At 37.3% G+C, this 22732-nt stretch overlaps 1 protein-coding gene across 6 annotated transcripts in view; it reads left to right on the top strand.

Annotated features, from left to right (window-relative positions):
- DOCK3 (dedicator of cytokinesis 3) overlaps positions 1 to 22732 on the top strand; it is a 585500-nt gene that overhangs the window by 410675 nt on the left and 152093 nt on the right. For all 6 annotated transcript variants that reach the window (XM_044253490.1, XM_044253491.1, XM_044253489.1 and 3 more), the window contains 2 exons: positions 6157 to 6198; positions 6847 to 7001. In XM_044253490.1, the coding sequence (XP_044109425.1) occupies positions 6157 to 6198; positions 6847 to 7001 (197 nt within the window). The remainder of the gene's footprint in view (positions 1 to 6156; positions 6199 to 6846; positions 7002 to 22732) is intronic.

The following is a 22732-nucleotide window of genomic DNA, read 5'->3' as shown; positions in this document are numbered from 1 at the left end:
GTGTAAAAAATCATCATGTTGTGCACCTTACACTTATATAATATTATATGTCAATTATATCTCAGTGAAGCTGGGGGAAAAAAACCTTTCCCAGAACATAGATATGAGTGTCCAGAGTGAAAGGGCCCAATAAGTATTTAGCACTTAATTATGAAACTTCAGCTCACTAAAGCTGAACGTTTCCAGCAAGAGAAATAGGTCACCTACTAAGGATTTGTCATAAGAATAGCATCTGTCTTCTTAATAGCAACATTGAAAACTAAAAAATAATGAAATATTGCCTTTAAAATTCTGAGGGAAAATAAAATTTGACCTAGAATTCTATTTTTATTCAACCACATTCTCAATCAAATGGGAAAGTAGCCTAAAGAAAATTCTGGTCATTCCAATTATCAAAACAAAAAGCCTCTTTAAACCTTTTTTCAGGAAACTACTGAAGGATAAACTGTTTAAAATGAGGGAGTAAACCAAAAGAGGCTATATGTGCTATCCAGGAAAGGCACTGTGACTCAAGGAGAGGCACAAAGAATTAGGACTCCGTTGGAGGGTAATAGGCCTAGAGAGTAACTTGTTCTGATGACAGCACAAGGGCAGCCAGGAAGCCTCCCCAGGAGAAAAATGACTTCCGAGAATATGTGGTAGTTTTACCATATGGAGAATGTTTTTGAAAGGGTTTTTTTTTTTTTTAAAGGTATTTTATAGAGCTTTGGAGGACATAAGAGGAGTATAATTTAAATAAAATTAAGATTCCTAAAACAAAAGCAGAAGGTAGTAGAAGAAAGGAAATATAATTAAAGTACATTATTTGGTCCATCAGTAAACAATATTTATTTTTAAATATTTTATTTATTTGAGAGAGAAAGACAGAGATAACAATAGAGAGCACATGTTGGGAGAAGAGGGAAAAGCAGGCTCCCAGTTGAGCAGAGAGCCTGATGTGGGGCTCGATCCCAGGACCCTGAGATCATGACCTGAGCTGAAGGCAGACGCTCAACAGATGGAACCAGCCAGCTCTCCCTCAATAAACAATATTTAAAAGTTACAATCTTATAAATAAGGTGTTGTTGTTGTTGTTGTTTGCATTCAAACACACCTTTTTCTTTTTTGGTCTGTTCTTTTTTTTTTCTTTTTATTTCTTTCCAGTGTTCAGAATTCATTGTTTATGCACCACACCCAGTTCTCCATGCAATACGTGCCCTCCATAATACCCACCACCTGGCTCCCCCAACCTACCACCCCTCTCCCTTCCAAAATCCTCAGTTTGTTTCTACAGTCTCTCATGGTTCGTCTCCCCCTCCGATTTCCCCCAACTCACTTCTCCTCTCCATGTCCCCATGGCCTCCATGTTAACCCATCTCCATAAGTTTAAACCAAAACTACAGGGCGCCTGGGTGGCTCAGTGGATTAAGCCGCTGCCTTCGGCTCGGGTCATGATCCCAGGGTCCTGGGATCAAGCACCGCATCGGGCTCTCTGCTCTGTGGGAAGCCTGCTTCCTCCTCTCTCTGCCTGCCTCTCGCCAACTTCTGATCTCTGTCTGTCAAATAAATAAATAAAGTTTTAACCAAAACTTGTGAGGTATTAGGAAAGTAGAAGGTATTAGGAAAGGGAAATGGATATAAACAGATGTTAAGATCCTCAGCTGCCATTATAAGAAGCAAATAGATAAATCTAAAACTGCATAAGAAGAGAGCAATATAGGAGCGCCTGGGTGGCTCAGTGGGTTAAGCTGCTGTCTTCGGCTCAGGTCATGATCTCAGGGTCCTAGGATCAAGTCCCGCATTGGGCTCTCTGCTCAGCAGGGAGCCTGCTTCCCTCTCTCTCTCTGCCTGCCTCTCCATCTACTTGTGATTTCTCTCTGTCAAATAAATAAATAAAATCTTAAAAAAAAAAAAAAGAGAGAGCAATATAAATGTGACATTTAGAAATACTTGATAAATTTTAGGAAAAAATTATAAAGAGTTGAAAGTACTTATCTCTAGGAAATAGTACAAGTTGAATATAGGACCAGTAATTTTATTGCAAGACTTTTAGCGTTATTTAACTTTTAATATTATGTGCTTATATTACTTTTAATACATTTAAATGTTAATTTTAAAAAGTTGACTTATCCAAAAGGCCAAAGAAAGTTTCAAGCCCCTTTTTATTTTTTTCATTTCATGCTGATTTTTCTGTCTTTTATCCTATATATTTGTTTTTAGATAGAAAGAACTGAATAAGGTGAAGAAAAAACCATTTGAAACCAACCTTTTGAAAATCCACAAATTTATTGAAAACCACTTATTTTTATGTTAATTTGCATATGGTAAATGCACAGTAAGTGTCTGAGTTAATTCTTAAAGTTATCAACAAGTTTCAGAGGAATAACCTTTTGGAGCCTTTTTGTATTAACACTTAAGTCTATTACTGGAGATTACAAAGACTCCATGTGAAACTTTATGATTTTAATACTCTTTGTCACTCATTTTACATGAAAACTTAATGAATAGAATTATACCTCAAGCTTACATTTAGAGCATGTTGTTTTTCCTAAAAAACAAAACAAAACAAAACAAAAACAAAAACAAACAAAAAAACCACCAACCAATCCCCTGTGCAAGTACTGAGTGGTAATAATTGATAAAAAAAAATCTCTTTAAATGCACAAATGGATTTCCTCTTCTATATGACAAGAATCAGAGGAAGCCTGTAATGCTCCTCAACTCTTTTATTTTAATTTATTTTTTATTTATTTTCAGCATAACAGTATTCATTACTTTTGCACCACACCCAGTGCTCTATGCAATCCCTGCCCTCTCTAATACCCACCACCTGGTCCACCTGCTCCTCAACTCTTGCTTCTGCTTAATAACATGTCCAAACCCACTTTCAGCAACAGAGAATTAGTGCTACCCAAACTAAAAGCATTTTGAATGGCAACAACAAAGCATTTATGTTAATTGTAATTAGCTATGCCTCTTTGGAGAATATAGACAACTTGAAGATTATATAAAAGCTTCTAATTTATGGAAAGATCTAACAGAGCACTCACATTATAACCTCCTGTTATGCTATTATTTTTCTACATGAGCATGTGTTGGGAATAGTGTTAGTCTGTTATCTTCTAGTGCTGATTAATATTTTTATTAGATCAATGTTTGTACTTCCATTTCTGAACTTAAATCAATTGATTGGATTATTTACTAACAATGAAGCATCATTTTATTAGTGATCCTGACTAGATATATCTTATATTCCCTTGTAAGACCCACAACACTTAACACAATTCTAAACATATATAGCAGGCAATTAAATGTGTTATTCAGGTGAATAGAATATCTAAAGTTGTAGGATTTCTTTTTTCCATATTGTTAGACTTATGTAGATTAAATGAGCCAGAGACTTAAAAGGGATGAAAATGCTTTCTGTGTAGGGGAAATTTGGCATTACTACAGTAAAGCAGTGTATACATTTTTAAAAATTTTTTAATGAGAAAGGAAAATTTATTCCAAATTTATTCCAAACATAAAGGACACAAAAGCAGTTGTAACACAATATTTTGTTTAATTATCTGGTAATAAATGAGAAAACTTGGATAAAATAAACTTGGGTAAAAAGATAAGTTACCAGTATTAACAGAAATACAGATTTAAAAGAAAGAAGTGTTAATATTGGGGCGCCTGAGTGGCTCAGTCAGTTGGGCATCTGCCTTTTGCCCAGATCATGATCCAAGGGTCCTGGGATCAGGTCCCACATCGGGCTCCCTGCTTAGCAGGGAGCCTCCTTCTCCCTCTCCCTCTGCCTACTACTCTGCCTGCTGTGCTCTCTCTCTGTCAAATAAAAAGAATCTTTAAAAAAAAAAAAAGTATTAGTATTTGGTTGGCCAGACAGATAGACAGACAGAAATCTGGCCTGTCAAATATTTTATATATACTCACAAAGGTCTTTGAATACTATGAAGTTTATAACCAGGAGACAAATTACTGAATGATTAGGTAATCACATCTTTAGCTCTAATACATTTGGCCATATTTTTTTCCACAACGATTATATATACTCCCACCAGCAATGTCCATACAATTTTTAACTAATTTATATTTGATGTACATTGTAAATTGCCTGATGTACTTAGGATATAAAGATGATTAAGATAGGGTTTTTTGCTCCCTGGGAGGGCAGTCTCGAGTTGGGTAGCAAACATGGAGCTAATACAGAGGAACGTATCAGCTAGCCAGCTGATGCTGCCTGGTAACAGGGAAATGGTTTCTCTTTATAGTGCCATAAAAGACGTTCCAGAATACCAGTTTTGGTGCCTTTCTTTGGCCACCCATGCGGTGCACTTTTAAACTGGCTTGAAAGTTCTCCTCAAATTTGATGCTTCTGAAATCTAGAATGACATTTGTTATTGTCAAAAGGGATGTTTTATAATGAAATTAGCTGTAAACTCCTATATCTAGTTATAATTGAACATTTATGTTTAAGATTGGTAGTTCATTTTTAAGAGTTAATCAGCAAATCTGCTTGAGAAGAATGACTTAATGCAACCCCTAAAAGTAAAATAAAACAATGGAAAGCATTTTAGGCCAATAACCTTCCCAGTAGGATATGGGTCAGTAAACTGTAGAAAACTTGATTTTTTTTTTTTGAAAGCTTGATTTTTTTAAAAGCTTTCTTGTATATGATGGATATTTTTGTATGTATACATTCTGTGTGATGATTTCCTGAGCTGGTGGAGGCCTATTTTATTATATTTAATATATATCATGGGAACAAATAGTCCTATGAATGAACATTAACAGTCAATAATAATTAACTAATATAGCTAAAAATATACATGAATATTTAATAATTAGCAAATACAACTAGTAAGATGCATTTAAATTAATATTTAATTGTATTCAGTTTTCCAAATACACACATTTAACCCTAAATAAAATTAAGGAGGTGAATGTGATGTGATGAGCACTGTGTGTTATATGCAACTAGTAATCATTAAACCCTGTCATGAAAACTAATGATGTACTACATGTTGGCTAATTGAATTTAAATAAAAAAATTTTTTTACCCATTTTTCTACTGATGGACATTTACGTTATTTTTACTTTGGGGCTTTTACAAATAAAACTATTATGAAAATTGGGTACAAGAAAAAAAAGAAATGAAACCATTCTACTCAGCAGCCATCCTTCCTACCCACGTGATATAGACTAGCTCACCAAATGAGTGCTATTTCACACTTCTGAGACCCAAAGGGAGCAGATAGAAACTCTCATTGTTGAGTTTACCAAGACTAGGGACTGCACTGTTGTGAACCCACAATTCTTCTTGGCCAGGGTTTTCTTCTAAATATGACTGACTTTTCTATAATAACTACTTATAAAGAAGAATATCAATAACAATAAAATAAGAATGATCAGCCACTTAAAATATGATAGGTTCCATGGCAGGTAAATCTGCACAAAAGCCTGTGAGGTTAAATTCAGTACAAAACGTTATCCTTACTTTATAGATGAGCAAACACAAAGGTGAGTCAAGATTTAAAACCAAGTGTCCTGACTTCTGCACTTAGGTCCCAAACTAATGTATCATGCTGCTTTCCATTAAGTAATTTAAGCCTCACAATAACTCTGTGAGGAAGACAATAAAAGCTTTATGTCGAGTTTTCTAGCTGAGGAAACTGTCTTTTGCAGAGACTAAGCAGTTTATCTGATTTCACGACTCATTTGCATGTGGCTAGGATTGGAATCTGCTTCTTCTAACATCAGCCAGCAGCAAAGGAACAGCATGTTTGGGTTTAAAGACTATACCTCCTCCAGTGTAGAGAGCCTAAAGAAGCTGGATCTCAAGGCTTGGGATGTGATAGAGGGTGTGGAGAGGACAGTGACAAAGCGCAGATCCAGAGGGAGCACCTGTGACTTGGCTGGGGTTTGAGCTGGTGAGGCTTGAGTTACAATCCAGGCTTGGCCACCTTCTTGCTGTATGAGCTTCAGCACATCACTTCCTTACACCCCACTTTAGTTGCTTCCATTAAATACAAATAGCATTGTTCTAAAAGTGTTATCAGACTTAAGTGAGAACATATATATAAAAGACTGCAGAATGCCTCGCATATAGAGGGTGCTTCATAAAAGTTAGTTTCCTTCCCAGGTGAGTGAATTTTTCTTTCTTTCTTTCCACAGCACTTATCTAGCCGGCAGAGTGTCCAGCAAAGCACATCCCAGGTAAGCAGCTTAACTAGGCCTCCGAGTCTTTTCCCTCGGCACTTGAAGTGGTCACAGCATGGGGATGCCAACAGGCAGTGATAACCACCATGGACATCTTGATTGTGTGATGCCTTTCATCTAAATAACCCTGACCTCCAAGCAGATTTGACCAGTCTTCCCTCACTCCTCTGTGCAAATTTACATAAGCACAATTGAAATAACATAGACTAGGAGACTGAAATGAATCCGTCTGGGAGAAAGTAAAAGTGTCATTTAGAATGGTGTCTGTTACCATCTAACACTGTAAATCAAGTGTATCAGGGCGACATCTCCAAGTAATAACTTTGAATTTAAAAGTTCATGGAGAATTTAGAAGTTTGTGACCTGGTGAAGATATTAAGTTCACTCTTAAGTTGGAATTACCGTTTCCATAGCTCCTTCACTCAGTTTACTTCTCCCAGCTACATATTTGCCTGTCTCAAACCAAACATATTGACAAAGCACTTCCCTACTAGCAGAGAAGACACCTTCTGTCTCTCTTACATGATCCCCTTTGATAGTAGAAGGAGAGTTGTCATTTGGTTTTCATTTTATTTCTGGTCAGTGTAGTAAGTAACTAAAATATTTACTGTTTTGTTTTTTTTGTTTTTTCGCCTTTCTCTTTAGGTAGATACAATGCGCCCACGTCATGGGGAAACCTGTCGGATGCCAGTGCCACACCACTTCTTCCTCAGCCTGAAGAGTTTCACCTACAATACTATTGGGGAAGACACGGATGTCTTCTTTTCCTTATATGATATGAGAGAAGGCAAGCAGATCAGGTAAAAGTTACTAGAAGTTGTGGTGAGGTGGAGATTGTGGAAGGATGATATTACCTGGGTCCTAAGCGTCTCCGGCCTTCAGGGAAGATAGACGCACAGAGAAGGAAAAACAAGATAAAGTAACTTCTTACCTAGCTGGGAGTTTTGCCTCAAATCCCAGTGTACCTTGAAGTCACATTGGGCCTCTTTTTTATGCCTATTTCCACATGGAAGTTCAAATTCCAGTCTTGGCTGTCACCACCTCAGAGAAAGAAAAGGATGCATCTTTTCAGTGCCAGAGAAAATGCATAGGAGAAACACAGAACAAAGCAAATTCAGCAGAGAGGTCCCGCTCTATAATGCAGGAAGACCTGGGCCCTGCCTTGTTGTATGTGAAGAAGAGGGTTCACAGGGAAATAGGCTAATGACGTCCTCCTGTCTGAGAGCAGTCTCAGCCCTCAGTGCCTTTCCAGCCCTACAAAGGGGAGAGCTTCTTCTGGACAGAAAGGAAGGTCGGTCTGATGCCTTCATTCCTGTTTGTCCTGGGTTGGAAGAGAGGCCACAGAATGGGGCTCAGAGGTAGTAGACCATGTATCTTGGCAGAGCAATGAGGCCTTTAAACATGAACAACTGTGGGGTGGGGAGCAGTCAAGGAGACACTCTGGACTTCACTTTCTCTACAGGCCAGCAGAGCTTTGATGGGGTGAGATGATAGTATAGCCAATTTTAGGGAGTCCAGAGAGTTCTCTGGTTCTCTTCTACTTGGGGCAGAGAGAAAATAAATTTGGAGATACTTTTATATTGCCTAGAAGCTTCCTTTATTCAGAGTGCTTTACGGGTTTTTTATTTACTTATTTATTTTTACATAAAATTTGAAAACAGCTGTTCCATTTTTCCAGTTGCATGGTATACATAGAAAAATTAAAAATGGAAGTTATAACAGTGCAAAAGAAAAGGAGTTAATTTGCATGCTCCACGGTACCTCTAATCTTGACCACATAGCCCTGAAAATTAAAGCAACTTGCTTCACTTTGGTGTAGAGCTAAAATGATACCCTCACTGTTGGGGTCATGTGGGTTTTCCTTGTCACTGCCATCTCCCAATCTGTGGGTCTAGAAATACTGTGGGAAAAGACAGCTGTGGCAGGGATGCTAGCTACAGGTGCTGGGCTGTGTGGATGCAGATTCTGGCTGCTATTTTTCCACTAGGCCCGAGGTTCATAAACTTTATTACTTACCTTTGTAAGTGGAAGAATCCTTTCTGAAGGCTGAATTTTTTGAGACAGTTCAGTAAGTGAAACAGGTAAAATAGAAGTACTTTACTGTTGGAGAGAAAAGGGAAATAATAGGAATCTCACTATGCGCCTTCCCCCACCCAGTACTGGGTGTAACCCCTGAAAGTCCCTGGGTTGTGATATAAAAACCAGAGCACCCTTCTTTATCATCTTTGAGTGCTAGTGACTGTGTCTTCTCTTTCCATGATCCTAGCACCTCACACAGTGACTGTGCCCAGTACATGCTTTGTCAGGCTTACTGTACAGAGAAGATCCACGCCCAGCAGAAACACCCCTGCTCTGGTTTGTAATCCATGCAGGATCATCAGTGCATCAGTTGTTTTTTCACTTGGGCTTCTTGTGTATAATTGAGCCTCAAGAAACAATAAAACATTTTTAAAAGAAGAAACATAAAAAACATTTTTTTTTCTTAGAGTTTCTGGAAATGTTTTGGTCATTTAAAAATCCCTAGATATTAGAGAACTATATCAGCTTCCCATTCATATAATAAACTTGTAGGGTCCTTAATTGAAAATACCATTTCTTTCTTGAGTTTTAAGAGTGGACAGAATTTTAGATCTAGGCTTAATTGATAAGTGTTCCTTCTTCTTTCCATTAGCATTTGTGTAGTTTTATAAGCCCTCCCCAAATTTTAGTTCATTGAACTGATGATACCAACTATGTTTTCCTAATGATTAGGTATTAAACTGGTGATATATTACTGCCTTGAAGTAGTTACCAGAAATCATGAAAGGCTAGGGATGTATTACATCCCTAACCGACTGTTGATACAGAGACTGTTGACACAGAGCAATCACCGTATCAAACCAAACAGTGCTAGTCTGGTGTTCAGTATTGCCAGGACGCTCTCACCTCTGTGCCGGAGAACATGCGTGAGCAGAGGGAGCAGGCTAAGGAGAGGACCAGATGTTCCCGCACTCTGAGTCTCATTGCTGATCCCACAGGCAAACCTAGAGAGGCTCCAGTGAAGGACAGCCTGCAAACCCACATAGCACAACCTGATAGATGTTGACTGATGAGTAAGTATTAAACAATCTGCGTGAAGGAAGAAGCGGCAGCTGAGAGGGCCTTGGTAGCTGTAACTTTCTGTGACATTCTATCATTCTGTACAGAGTCATAAATATTTAGGCTTGAAATCTAAATCTCTGATTAAGACCTCTCCCCTGAGCTTCAGAGTCTCATTTCCTTTTTCCTACCAGACATGTGCCCTTGGATGTCCCTCAGACGTTTCTACCTCAGCATATCTAAACTCATTTCATTTTCTTTCCTCACAAATATACTTCCTTCTATGCTCCTTAAATCAAGTGAAAGGCATTATCATTTGCCCAGAGATGCATGTCATAGACTTCAATGTCCTCTTAGCCTCCTCTCTCTCTATCTCCTTCCCTTCTCAATTAATCACTCTATCTTACTAACTTCTGTCTCCCAAATATCAGTCAGTTCACTCTCCCTACACCACTCCTGTCATCACCCCAGATCCTTCACATTTCTCCCCAAAAACAGACTCCCTGAATCTACTACCTTCCTACCCTGAGTTACTCTCCACAGCACCACCATACTTACCTTTTAAAAATGCAAACTCTTCACATCAGCTCCCACCTAACCTAAAGCCCTTGTAACTCAGTGTGACATAAAAGGCCCAGGATGATACAATTCTATTTCTCGAACCTTATTTCCTGCACCTTGATGAGGCAGTTGTCTTTCCCTAAACATGCCTTGCTCTTTCAGGCCCCATTACCCTTGCTGGCTTGGTAAACTCCTGTCCATTGAAACGCAACTGTATGAAACCTTCCTTAGTATTTATGAGTATAATCAGGCCCTGAGACTTCATTGTGCCCATGATAACACCCTGCACCTAGCTTTAGTCAATTACTAGATATTAAATTGTAATCATACACATGCATGTAGATTTCCCCCACTGGAATTGGAGCTTTCTTGTGTGTCTTTGTACCATCCCTTCCCACCTCCCACCACCAGTGCTAAGCACAGAACTTTGGGTATTGGAGCATTAAATAAATATTTGTTGAATGAATGAATGAAGAAGTGGTCAAATAACCAGTCCTGTGTGATCAAGAAAATTTTATTTAACTGAGCACGTTAGCAAGTATTTACTAAGAATTTCTTGTTTGTGGGCCCCTGTAATAACTGCTTGGGATTTAGAAGTTAAAAAGGACTATCCCTCACCTTGAGGAGGTCTGAACAGGCATTACAGGATTTCTAGAAGGTGTGAAACATGTTTTTCTGATTTTAAGAACCCCAGTTAAAAGGAAAAATAAGATTAGGGTATATGTCTTACAGACATGCAGCAACACTTTAAGCACAATAAGCAGTCAGGAAAAAACAAACAAAAAATACAACCCTTTAGACAGAAACTTTTTATTAACATGTAATATATTACTTGCTTTAGGGGTACAGGTCTGTGAATCATCAGGCTTACACATTTTGCAGTACTCATTATAGAACATACCCTCCCCAGTGTCCATCACCCAGCCAACCTATCCCTCTCTGCCCCACACCCCACTGACCCTCAGTTTGTTTCCTGAGATTAAGAGTCTCTTATGGTTTGTCTCCCTCCCTGTCACTTCTTGTCTCATTTTTTCCCTCCCTACCCCCAATGACCCCCTGTCCTACCTCTCAAATTCCTCATATTAGAGAGATCGTATATTTGTCTTTCTCTGATTGACTTATTTTGCTTAGCCTAATACCCTCTAGTTCCATCCATGTCATTGCAAACGGCAAGATTTTGGGGTTTTGATGGCTGCATAGTATTCCATTGTGTGTGTGTGTGTGTGTGTGTGTGTGTGTGTGTGTAAAGAAGATGTGGTATATATACCAGATCTTCTTTATCCATTCATCTGTTGATGGACATCTAGGTTCTTTCCATAGTTTGGCTATTGTGGTTAGACAGAAACTTTTATGGAGTTTTTTTAAGCTTAAAAAAAAATGAGCAGTCTTGTCTACATCATTGGTTGTTTTATATTTTTTCTTAATCAATTACAGTTTAGATCTTGCTTTATATTTAGGATTAAACTATATAGTTCAGGAAAGAAATATAGTCAGCTTTACCTTGTAATAAACTGAGATTACTTTTCCTGTTATGGTGAGCTAGATCAGTTGTCACCAAGGTTGTGAATTTAATACTCAAAGAACTATTTTTTAAAAAGAAAAAAGAGGGGCACCTGGGTGGCTCAGTGGGTTAAAGCCTCTGCCTTCGGCTCAGGTCATGATCCCAGGGTCCTGGGATCGAGCTCCACATCAGGTTCTCTGCTCAGCAGGGAACCTGCTTCCTCCTCTCTCTCTGCCTGCCTCTGCCTATTTGTGATCTTTGTCTTTCAAAAAAATAAAAAAAAGAAAAAGAAAAAAGAAGTCAGAGAAGAAGAGGATCTTTGAAAGACTGAGGAGCCAGGCTCTTGGAAAAAGGACTGTAGGAGAAAATGAAAGTAATTGAATTAAAGAGTGCCCAGGATTCAGATAAGGTACTAATTCATTTGTTCAACAGATATTTATTAAGCATATACTAGCTATTGGGATAGAACCTAGGGATACTGAGGTGAGCAAAAGAAATATCTGCTTGTCTTCTTGGAGCTTATGATCTAGAAAAGAGACCATCTCTTTCTACTAGAGAAATCACCAAACACGTGATTGCATTAATAAGTATGTAGTTTAAAAAGCCTTATAAGTGCTATAAAGGGACATCATGCAGAGTGCTCTGAAAGCTCATGTAGATTGGAATGAGGGGAGGCTCTTAGGGCATCCATGTTGAGACTTAAAGTATGTGCAAACAGAAAGAGTGGATAATGTGATCTAGGCAGAAGAAGGCCTAGATGCAGGGAAAAACTTGGTATATTCAGAAAACTGAATGGCAGTCAGTGTAGCTGGAATGTTGCAAGAGAAGGAAAGGAAATCTCAAGAGGAGATTGAAGAGATAGTCAGGGACCAGATTCTACAGGGCCTTGTAGCCATGAAAGGATTTTGGATTTTATTGGAAGTTCTAGAAGGTACTCAAGCACAAAAAGTAGCAAAGGCAAAAGCATGAGTCAGACACAACAAAGATATCAATGTATGTATGCAGGAAATTATGAGGTTATTAGAACTGGGAAGAGGTTTGTACTGGCAGTAAACTCCAGGTCTTGAACCTGTTTCTTATGCATGTTTGCTCACAACCCCTTGAACAAAGAAAGAACTCAGTAAATGTCCAATCAGAAAATGTATTAAAGACAAGATTCAGTAGGTCTAGGGTAGCTCAGAAAACCCTGTACACTGATTTAGATTTGATGCATTAGATAACCCTTATGAATCCTTGAGCAGGGGGATGATGTGAATGACATGTTGAAGGTGATTATTTGAGATTATCACAGTGGTAATATAGAGGTTAAACTAGAAAATAGAGAAGTTAGAAGCTGTTGCAGACATGAAGCGGTAAAGCCCTAGGATAAGGATGCTAGTAGTAAGATTAGAGAAGATTGGACATCATGTCCTATAAGACTTGGACCCATCTTCATCGCCTTTATAACCTAATTTCCTATCCTTCCCCCATTGATCAATCTAGTTCACAATGGCCTCCTTGCTATTCCCTGAAAATATAACATGTTTTTCCTTTAGGCCTTTCTTCACATCTACTGTTTCCTGAATATTCTCATGGTGCTTGCAGCCTCACCTTCCTTGGGTTTTTACTCAAATATCACACTTTTTATCTAGAATTGAAACCACCAGGGGTGCCTCAGTGGCCCAACTCATCAAGAGTCTACCTTCAGCTCAGGTCATGATCTCAAGGTCCTGGAATAGGGCTCCCACACTGGGCTCCCTGGCCAGTGGAGAGTCTATTTCTCCCTCTCCCTCCCCTCACCCACTCATGTTTGCTCTCTCACTCTCTCTCTCAAAATAAATAAATAAAATTTTTAGAATTGAAATCATCATTACTACCATCTTCCACATACACATCCATATTCTCAGTGTCTCTTCCTTGCTTTATATTTTTCCTTAGCACTTAGAACCATCTAGCATACTAAATAGTTTACATATTTACCTTTTTGTCTGTGTTCCATCACTGGGCTATAAGCACTATGAGAACAGAGTTTTTTAATCTTATTCACCAGCAAATCCCCTGAACCTAATAGAGAATTGGCATATGGAAGGTACTCAATAATTATTTGCTGAAAGGATGAGTAGTCTACTAAATGTAACAATAAACTTACTTATTTCTCTTACCACTTTCTATTTCTAAAACCTATAACTCAGTGTTTTTTGTTTTGTTTTGTGTTTGTGTTTGTTTTTATTTTTTACCTTGGCAACAAGGAGAAATGGTGCTATAATTATTGAAGCTAGCTGAGTGAAGAAAATAATGAGTTCGGTTTGGGCTATGTTGAGTTTGAAGTGATAGCCAAACAATCGATGGGTCATGTGGTAGGAGCATCTGGGATGCAGGTGAGATGTCACAGATGGAGATGAGAATTTTACTGGGAATAGTTTCTGCATGCAGAAACAAAGCTATCTGGAAAAGTGAGAACATATGAGAAGAGCAAAGGGCAAAAGACAGGGAATATTTCAATCATTAGAAAACAATTTATGTATATGTACATATACATATGTACAGTAGTACAATGTACTACTGCCAAGTAATTTAGGAATTCATTTAAAACTGGGAAAGTAAATGCCAGTAAAGCAGAACAAATAACTGAACACAGCCAGTAGCATCATAGTACTTGAATTCAAAAATGTATTACAAAGCCACAGTAATCAAAACAGTATGGTACTGGCATAAAAACAGACATAATGACCAATGGAACAGAACAGAGAGCCCAGAAATAAACTTACCCATATATAGTCAACTGATCTATCTACCAAGATGCACGATAGGGAAAGGATAATCTTTCAATAAATGGTGTTGGGAAAACTGGATATCCACATGCAAAAGAATGAAATTTTTCACACAATTCACAAAAATTAACTCAAAATGGATTAAAGACTTAATATGTGAGACATTAAATCTTTAACTTCTATAAGAAAACACAGAGCAACAGCTTATTGACATTGACCTTGACAATGATATTTTGGATATGACACCAAAAACACAAGCTTTGTTGCAAAAAATAGACAAGTGAGATTATGTCAGACTGAAAATTTCATTCTGCACAGCAAAGGAAATAGGCAACAAAATGAAAAGACAGTCTATGATATTAGAAAAAGTATTTTCAACCATATATCTGATAAAGCATTTTTTTTATTTTTAATTTTTTTATTTTTATAAACATATAATATATATATATTTTTTCCAATTTATTTATTTTCAGAAAAACAGTATTCATTATTTTTTCACCACACCCAGTGCTCCATGCAAGCCGTGCCCTCTATAATACCCACCACCTGGTACCCCAACCTCCCACCCCCCTGCCACTTCAAACCCCTCAGATTGTTTTTCAAAGTCCATAGTCTCTCATGGTTCACCTCCCCTTCCAATTTACCCAAAAGCACATACCCTCCCCAATGTCCATAACCCTACATATAATATATTTTTATCCCCAGGGGTACAAGTCTGTGAATCGCCAGGTTTACACACTTCACAGCACTCACCAAAACACATACCCTCCCCATTGTCCATAACCCCACCCCCCTCTCCCAAACCCCCTCCCCCCAGCAACCCTCAGTTTGTTTTGTGAGATTAAGAGTCACTTATTGTTTGTCTCCCTCCCAATCCCATCTTGTTTCATTTATTCTTCTCCTACCCACTTAAGCCCCCATGTTGCTTCACCACTTCCTCATATCAGGGAGCTCATATGATAGTTGTATTTTTTTTAAGATTTTATTTATTTGACAGAGATCACAAGTAGGCAGAGAGGCAGGCGGGGGGGGGGGGGGGGAAGCAGGCTCCCCGCTGAGCAGAGAGCCTGATGTGGGGCCTTTGTGGGCAGCTGCCCAAACACTGCATAAACGTTTGTCAGCATATGGCTGCCTTCCTATGCCCTTCAGTTTTTCTGAGTACCTCCTGCATGTTCACATACCAACTGTTAACAAACCAGGTCATTGGCAAGTAACCTCTAAACCCCAAATAATGAAAAATAAATTATTTACATTTTCAGTTTGAGATGCTAGAAGAAGAAAAAAAAAAGTAAGCCTAAAGAAAACAGAAGGAAGAGAATAATAAAATAAAACTTAAAGAAAGTGTCAATAAAATAAAAACCGATTATCTGAAAAAAGAAACTTTTAAAAAAATAGACATACCTTCTTTGAAAAAATGCATCTTCAGGTCCTCTGCCCATTTTTAAACTGAATTACCTTTTGTGGTGTTGAGTCCTGTTAGTTGTTTATATATTTTGGATACTAATCCCTTGTCAGATACAACACTTGCAAATATCTTCTCCCCTTCTGTAGGTTGTCTTTTTGTTTTGTTGATGGTTTCCTTTGCTGTACAAAGGTTTTTTGTTTTTCTGTAGTCCTAGCAGCTTAATTTGGTTTGGTTTCTCTTGCCTAAGGAGACATATCTAGAAAAATGTTTCTGTGGCTGATGTCAAAGAAAGTACTGTCTATGTTTTCTTCTAAGAGTTTTATGGTTTGTTGGTATGTTGCTGTTGGTGAGAATACAGGTTGGTATAGCCACTGTGGAAAACAGTATGGAGGTTCCTCAAAAAACTAAAAATACAATTACCATATAACCCAGTAATTCCACTACTGGATATTTACCCAAAGAAAATGAAACCACTAATTTGAAAAGATATATGCATCCTCATGTTTATTGTAGCATTATTTGCATAGTCCAGATATGGAAACAACCCAGGCATTCATCAGTAGATGAATGGATAAAGAAGATGTGGTATATTCGATGGAATATTACTCAGACATTAAAAAGAATGAGATCTTGTCCCTTGCAAAAACATAAATAGACCTAGAGGATATAGTGCTAAGTGAAATAAGTCAGACAGAGAAAGACAGATAACACATAATTTTGCTCATATGTGGAATTTAAGAAACAAAACAAAGAGACAGAAAAAAAAAAAAAACCTAGACTCCTAAATGCAGAGAACAGACTAGTGGTTGCCAGAAGGGAAGTGGGTAGGGGGAGGGGTAAAATAGATAAAGAGATAAAGGGGATGAAAAGTATACTTCATCTTGATGAGCACTGAATTGTTGAATCACTCAATGGTATACTGAATCATCCAGTGGTATACTGGAACTAATATAACACTATGTTAATTATCTTCATTAAAACAAATTTTAATAGATATACCAATACCAAGAGTAATTAAGAGAAAGACACAGATAAGGTATGCATACTAAAAATTTTATGGAACTCATTTATTTAAATTTAGGTAAGGTTGACAAAGCATACAATTAACCATTTTAAAATGAACAGTTATGTGGCATTTACTACATTCACAATGTTGTACAACCATCATCTCTGTCTAGTTCCAAGCATTTTCATACCCCAAAAGGAAGCCCTGGATCTAATAAGCAGTTGTTCTTCAATTCCCTCCCCAGCCTACTCCTGCTGATAGCCCCTGGCAGCCACCAATCTGCATTCTATCTTTATAGATTTATATATTCTAGATATTTCACATAAATAGAATCATATATATAATATGCGACCTTTTGCACCTGATTTACTTCACTTAATAATGTCTTTAAAGTTCATTCATTTCGTAGCATATATCATCAGTACTTCATTTCTTTATATGGCTAATTAATATTCCATTGTATGGTTATGCCACAGATTTTTTTTATTTGTTCATTCATTGTTGGATAGTTGCATTGTTTCTAGCTTTTGTCTATAGTGAATAGTACTACTGCAAGCCCATGTACATATGTATTTGTTTGATTGCCTGCCTTCTATTCTTTTAGGTATGTATCTAGAAGTGGAACTGCTGGGTCAGAGAGTATTTCTATGTTTAGCTTTTGAGTAACTGCCAAACTGTTTCTCACAGAGACCTAACAATTTTACATTCCCAACAGCGATGTGTGAGGGCTCCAATTTCTCCACATCCACATCAATACTTGTTATTTTCCTTTTTAAAAAAATTCTAGCTATCCTACAGAGTGTGAATGTGAATTAGTACCTCATTGTGGTTTGATTGCATTTTAATGGTAACTCATGATGTGAGCATCTTTTCATGTGTTTATTCACCATTTTTATATCTTCTTTGGAGAAATGTATATTCAAGTCCTTTGCCTATTTTTAGTTAGATTATTTGTCCCTTTTTTAGAAATTTAAAAAATATATACATTAACTGAAAATGTTGTTTTGTTTTGTTTCCAGTGTTTAAATTCCAGTTAGTTAACACATAGTATAGTAATAGTTGAGGAGTAGAATTTAGTGATTCATCACTTAAATACACCACCCAGTGCTCATCACAATAGTGCCCTCCTTTTTTTCTTTAATTTATTTTCAGCATAACAGAATTCATTGTTTATGCACTACACCCAGTGCTCCATGCCATACCTGCCCTCCATACAACAGTGCCCTCCTTAATGCCCATCACCCATTTAGCTCATCCCCCACCTACCTCCCCTCCAGCAACCCTCAGCTTGTTCTCTATGATAAAGAGTCTGTTTTATGTTTTGCCTGTCTCTTTCCCCACCCCATGTTCATTTGTTTTGTTTCTTAAATTCCACATATGAATGAAATTATATATTTATCTTTCTCTGACGTACTCACTTAGAATAATACACTCTAGTTCTGTCTATGTCATTGCAGATGGCAAGATCTCATTCTTTTTGATGGCTGAGTAATATTCTATTGTATAGATCTATCAAGACTTTTTTTTTTCCACTTCTTTATCCATTTATCAATTGATGGATATTTGGGTTCTTTCTGCAATTTGGCTATTGTTGATAATGCCACTATGAACAACTGAATTTTTTTTTAATTTTCTTTCCAGTGTAGTTAGCATACAGAGTTATATTAGTTTCAGGTGTACAGTATAGTGATTCAGCAATTCTATATGCTCATCGTGACACGTGCACTCTTTAATCCCATCACCTGTTTCACCTATCCCACCCACCTCTATAGTTAAGAGTGTGTTTCTTGGTTTGCCTCTCTCTTTTCCCTTTGCTCATCTGTTTGGTTTCTTAAATTCCACATATGAGTGGAATCATGACATTTGTCTTTCTCTAACTTATTTCACTCATCATTATACTCTCTAGCTCTGTCTATGTTGATGCAAGTGGCAAGATTTCATTCTTTTTTATGCCTGAATAATATTCTATATATGTATATGTACCACATCTTCTTTATCCATTCACCCATTGATGGACACAGGGCTACTTCCATAATTTGCTTTGGTAAGTAATGCTGCAATAAACATAGGGGGCTTATAGTGTTTTCTTATTCTTAGAGTAAATACCCAGTAGTGTAATTACTGGATCATGGGATAATTCTAGTTTTAACTTTTTGAGGAACCTCCATATTGTCTTCCACAAGTGGCTGCACCAGTTTACATTCCCACCAGCAGTGTACAAGGGTTCCTTTTTCTCCACGTTCTCACCAGCACTTCTCATTTCTTGAGTTTTTTATTTTAGCCACTATTACAGATATGAGGAGATAGCTCATTGTCATTTTGATTTGCATATCCCTGATGATGAGTGATGTTGAACATCTTTTCATATGTCTGTTGTCCATCTGTATGTCTTCTTTGGAGAAATGTCTGTTCATGTCTTCTGCCCATTGTTTAATTGGATTATTTGGTTTGGGGGTGTTGAGTTGTATAAGTTCTTTATATAACTTGAATACTAATCCTTCATCAGATATGTCATTTGCAAATACCTTCTCCCATTCCATAGGTTGTCTTTTAGTTTTGTTGGTCATTTATTTTGCAGTGCAAAAGCTTTTTATTTTGATAAAGTCCCAATAGTTATTTCTGCTTTTGTTCCCTTACCTTAAGAGACATATCTAGAAAGATGTTATGGCTGATGTCAGAGAAGTCACTGCCTTGGCTCTCTTGTAGGATTTTTATGGTTTCAGGTATCATCACATTTAAGTCCTTAAAGTCCTTAAGTGGATTAAGTCCTTAATTCATTTAGAGTTTATTTTTGTGTATGATGTAAGAAAGTGGTCCAGTTTGATTCTTTTGCATGTAACTGTCTAATTTTCCCAACACCGTTTGTTTAAAGAGACTGTCTTTTCCCCATTGCATATTCTTGCCTTCTTTGTTGAAGATTAATTGACCATATAATTTTGGGTTTATTCGTGGATTTTCTATTCTGTTCCATTGACCTGTGTGTCTATTTTGTGATTCTTGATCACTACAGCTTTGTAATATAATTTAACATCTGAAATTGTGATGTCTTTAATTTTGTGTTTCTTTTTCGAGATTGCTGTTTGTCTTTTTGTTGATTTGTAAGAGTTCTTTAGATTTTCTGGATACTAGACATTTATCAGATGTATGATTTGCAAATATGTTCTCCCATTCTGTAGATTGTCTGCACTTTCTTGATAACATCCTTTGATGCACAACAGTTTTTAGTTTTGATGAAGTCCACTTTATCTATTTTTTTTCTCATGTTGCTTGTGCCTTGGGAGTCATGGAATACGTTTTAAAAATTGTATACATATACTATGAACTTGATACCAATAAACTTGTGTTCATATATATGAGTATAATTTTTGTAATAGCAGATATCTTAAAGTAGTCTAAATGTCCAAAGTAGAGAGATAACTAAATAAATAATAGTATAAACTTAGAAAAGATAGAGGTAAAAAGAAGTGAGAGAGGAACTGAATTAGTTTTCAATTGTTGCACAACATATTACAGCAAATTCTATGGATTAAAAATATACCATTTTTTAAGTTCACAGTTATGTAAGTTAGAAGTCTGCCAAGACATGACTAGGCTCCTCTCATGTTACCACAAAGCTGAAGTCAAAGTGTCAACTGTGCTGCGTTCTAGTCTGAAAGCTCTAGCGGGAATATGCTTCCAAGCTCTTTGGATGTGGTTGGCAGGATTCAGTTTCTTACAGTTATAGGATTGAAGTTCCCATTTCCTTGCTGGCTTTCAGCTGGGAGCTGCTCTCAGCAGCTAAAGATCACCTGCTTTCCTTACTAGGTAGACCCCTTCATCTTTAGGTTATCAGCATTGTAGTGAATCCTTTTCCACTCTTTGAACCTCTGACATTGTTTTCTGTAACTAGCAGAAAATTCTGCAGTTATAAAATGTTCATGGCACTGGGTCATACTCACCAAGGCACTCTCCCTATCTTATGTTCAATTGTGGCTTATAACCTAATCATGGGAGTAAATGCTACATATTTACAGTTACAGGGATTATGAAACCCTAGGACTGGTGAGGAAATGTGGGGGATCATATTAGAATCTGCCTATAGCAGGGATTATGTCTACATAAGCATATTCTATATATTTTAAAAATTAAATAAATATTGTTCAGTGAAAACAGCGAGTTTACAGTTATTTAGTATGTGTTTAGTATGACATTTGTGGAGATAAACTATGGATGTCTGTATACATATAGTGTATATTATAATCGGCAGTAATTTGTTGAAAAACTAAAATTTCTAAAAAGAATTATTGAGCAGATAGACATTTAAAGTTTTGGTAGTGACACTTTCTTAAACTGGCTGGCAACTTAAGAGAGACAATTACAGGGGTGCCTGGGTGACTCAGTGGGTTAAGCCTCTCCCTTTGGCTCAGGTCATGATTTCAGGGTCCTGGGATTGAGCCCTGCATCCTGCTCAGCAGGGAGCCTGCTTCCCCCTCTCTCTCTGCCTGCCTCTCTGCCTACTTGTGATTTCTCTCTCTGTCAAATAAATAAATAAAATCTTTTAAAAAGAGAAAGATAATTATAGCAAGTTATAACAAATACTGACTTTGCTATATGAGTAGATAAATAGACCACAATGTTTCATTTATGCTTCTCCCCTTCTTCAAATGGCCAGCTTCAGATTTCAGTGTCAAACATCTGCTTTGCTGTTGAGTGATAATGAGGTAATAGAAGAACAAAGCCTTAAGAGGCCAGAATTTAAAATGTCCTTTGTCTTTTTTCCCTAATATCATGGATTTCCCTATAAAAGGAATGTGTTGCTGTAGTTATATTTTTTTCTGTATACACATCTGTTAAGATCGTTAACCATTATCTTTTTTTTTCAATTTATTTATTTTCAGAAAAACATTATTCATTATTTTTTCACCACACCCAGTGCTCCATGCAAGCCATGCCCTCTATAATACCCACCACCTGGTACCCCAACCTCCCACACCCCGCCACTTCAAACCCCTCAGATTGTTTTTCAGAGTCCATAGTCTCTCATGGTTCACCTCCCCTTCCAATTTACCCAAATTCCCTACTCCTCTCTAACACCCCTTGTCCTCCATGCTATTTGTTATGCTCCACAAATAAGTGAAACCATATGATAATTGACTCTCTCTGCTTGACTTATTTCACTCAGCATAATCTCTTCCAGTCCTGTCCATGTTGCTACAAAAGTTGGGTATTCATCCTTTCTGATGGAGGCATAATACTCCATAGTGTATATGGACCACATCTTCCTTATCTATTCATCCGTTGAAGGGCATCTTGGTTCTTTCCATAGTTTGGTGACTGTGGCCATTGCTGCTATAAACATTGGGGTACAGATGGCCCTTCTTTTCACGACATCTGTATTTTTGGGGTAAATACCCAGGAGTGCAATTGCAGGGTCATAGGGAACCTCTATTTTTAATTTCTTGAGGAATCTCCACACTATTCTCCAAAGAGGCTGCACCAACTTGCATTCCCACGTTAACCATTATCTTAATCTATTTAATAATTACCACATAATTATCTCCTTTAAAAAATTACAAATAATTTTCTTTTAGAATAAAATTTGTGTTATCGTTTGTATTTGGTTCTGTATGGATTCACTTATTCTATTATGTGAATTTCCTTTTTCACACAAGGAGTTATTATTGTGTAACTAACGTATTTTCTGTGTACCTCTGCTGTGCCTGTTAATATGCCTGGTTCTCTTGCTGGCCCTTTACCAATTTAGCGAAGTGCTCTGAAGTCTCAGGGTACCAATGATTGATTTTATCACTCAACTGGCTTTCCCTAAAGAGTCCTCTTTATACCAGGTTTTTCTGCTAGGCCTTGGGAGCACACACTTGCCCTCAAAAACTTAATCTTTCTTGATTATCACATGAAAACACTTATGTTAGCTATCCTCTCATGGCTGCTCTGCAAAGCAAGCTAAAATGCTTCATTTCTTATTCTCGTGGAGTTTATTCAGCATTCAAAATACCCTTGCGTAGAATTAACTTTTTCTTGAAAATCAGCTGCTTCTGTAGTTGAAGTACAGAACTCTCCTTGAGAGTCCAGCATTCTACCCCAATGAGATAATTTGCCTCTGTGAAAATCTCAGATGCTCTGGAGATGAATTTTCTTTTAAAATGATGTGTAAGAATTTTGTTTATTAAATCAAACAGTTGTGCTTCTCTCTGCGAAAAAAGTCCTGTCTTTACAATGCAACTGGATCTTAC

This window comes from Neovison vison, chromosome 6 (assembly GCF_020171115.1).
Source record: "Neovison vison isolate M4711 chromosome 6, ASM_NN_V1, whole genome shotgun sequence".
Classification (NCBI taxonomy): domain Eukaryota; kingdom Metazoa; phylum Chordata; class Mammalia; order Carnivora; family Mustelidae; genus Neogale; species Neogale vison.
Note: the sequence above shows the minus strand (reverse complement) of the source record. Positions and strands in the feature narration are given on the sequence as shown.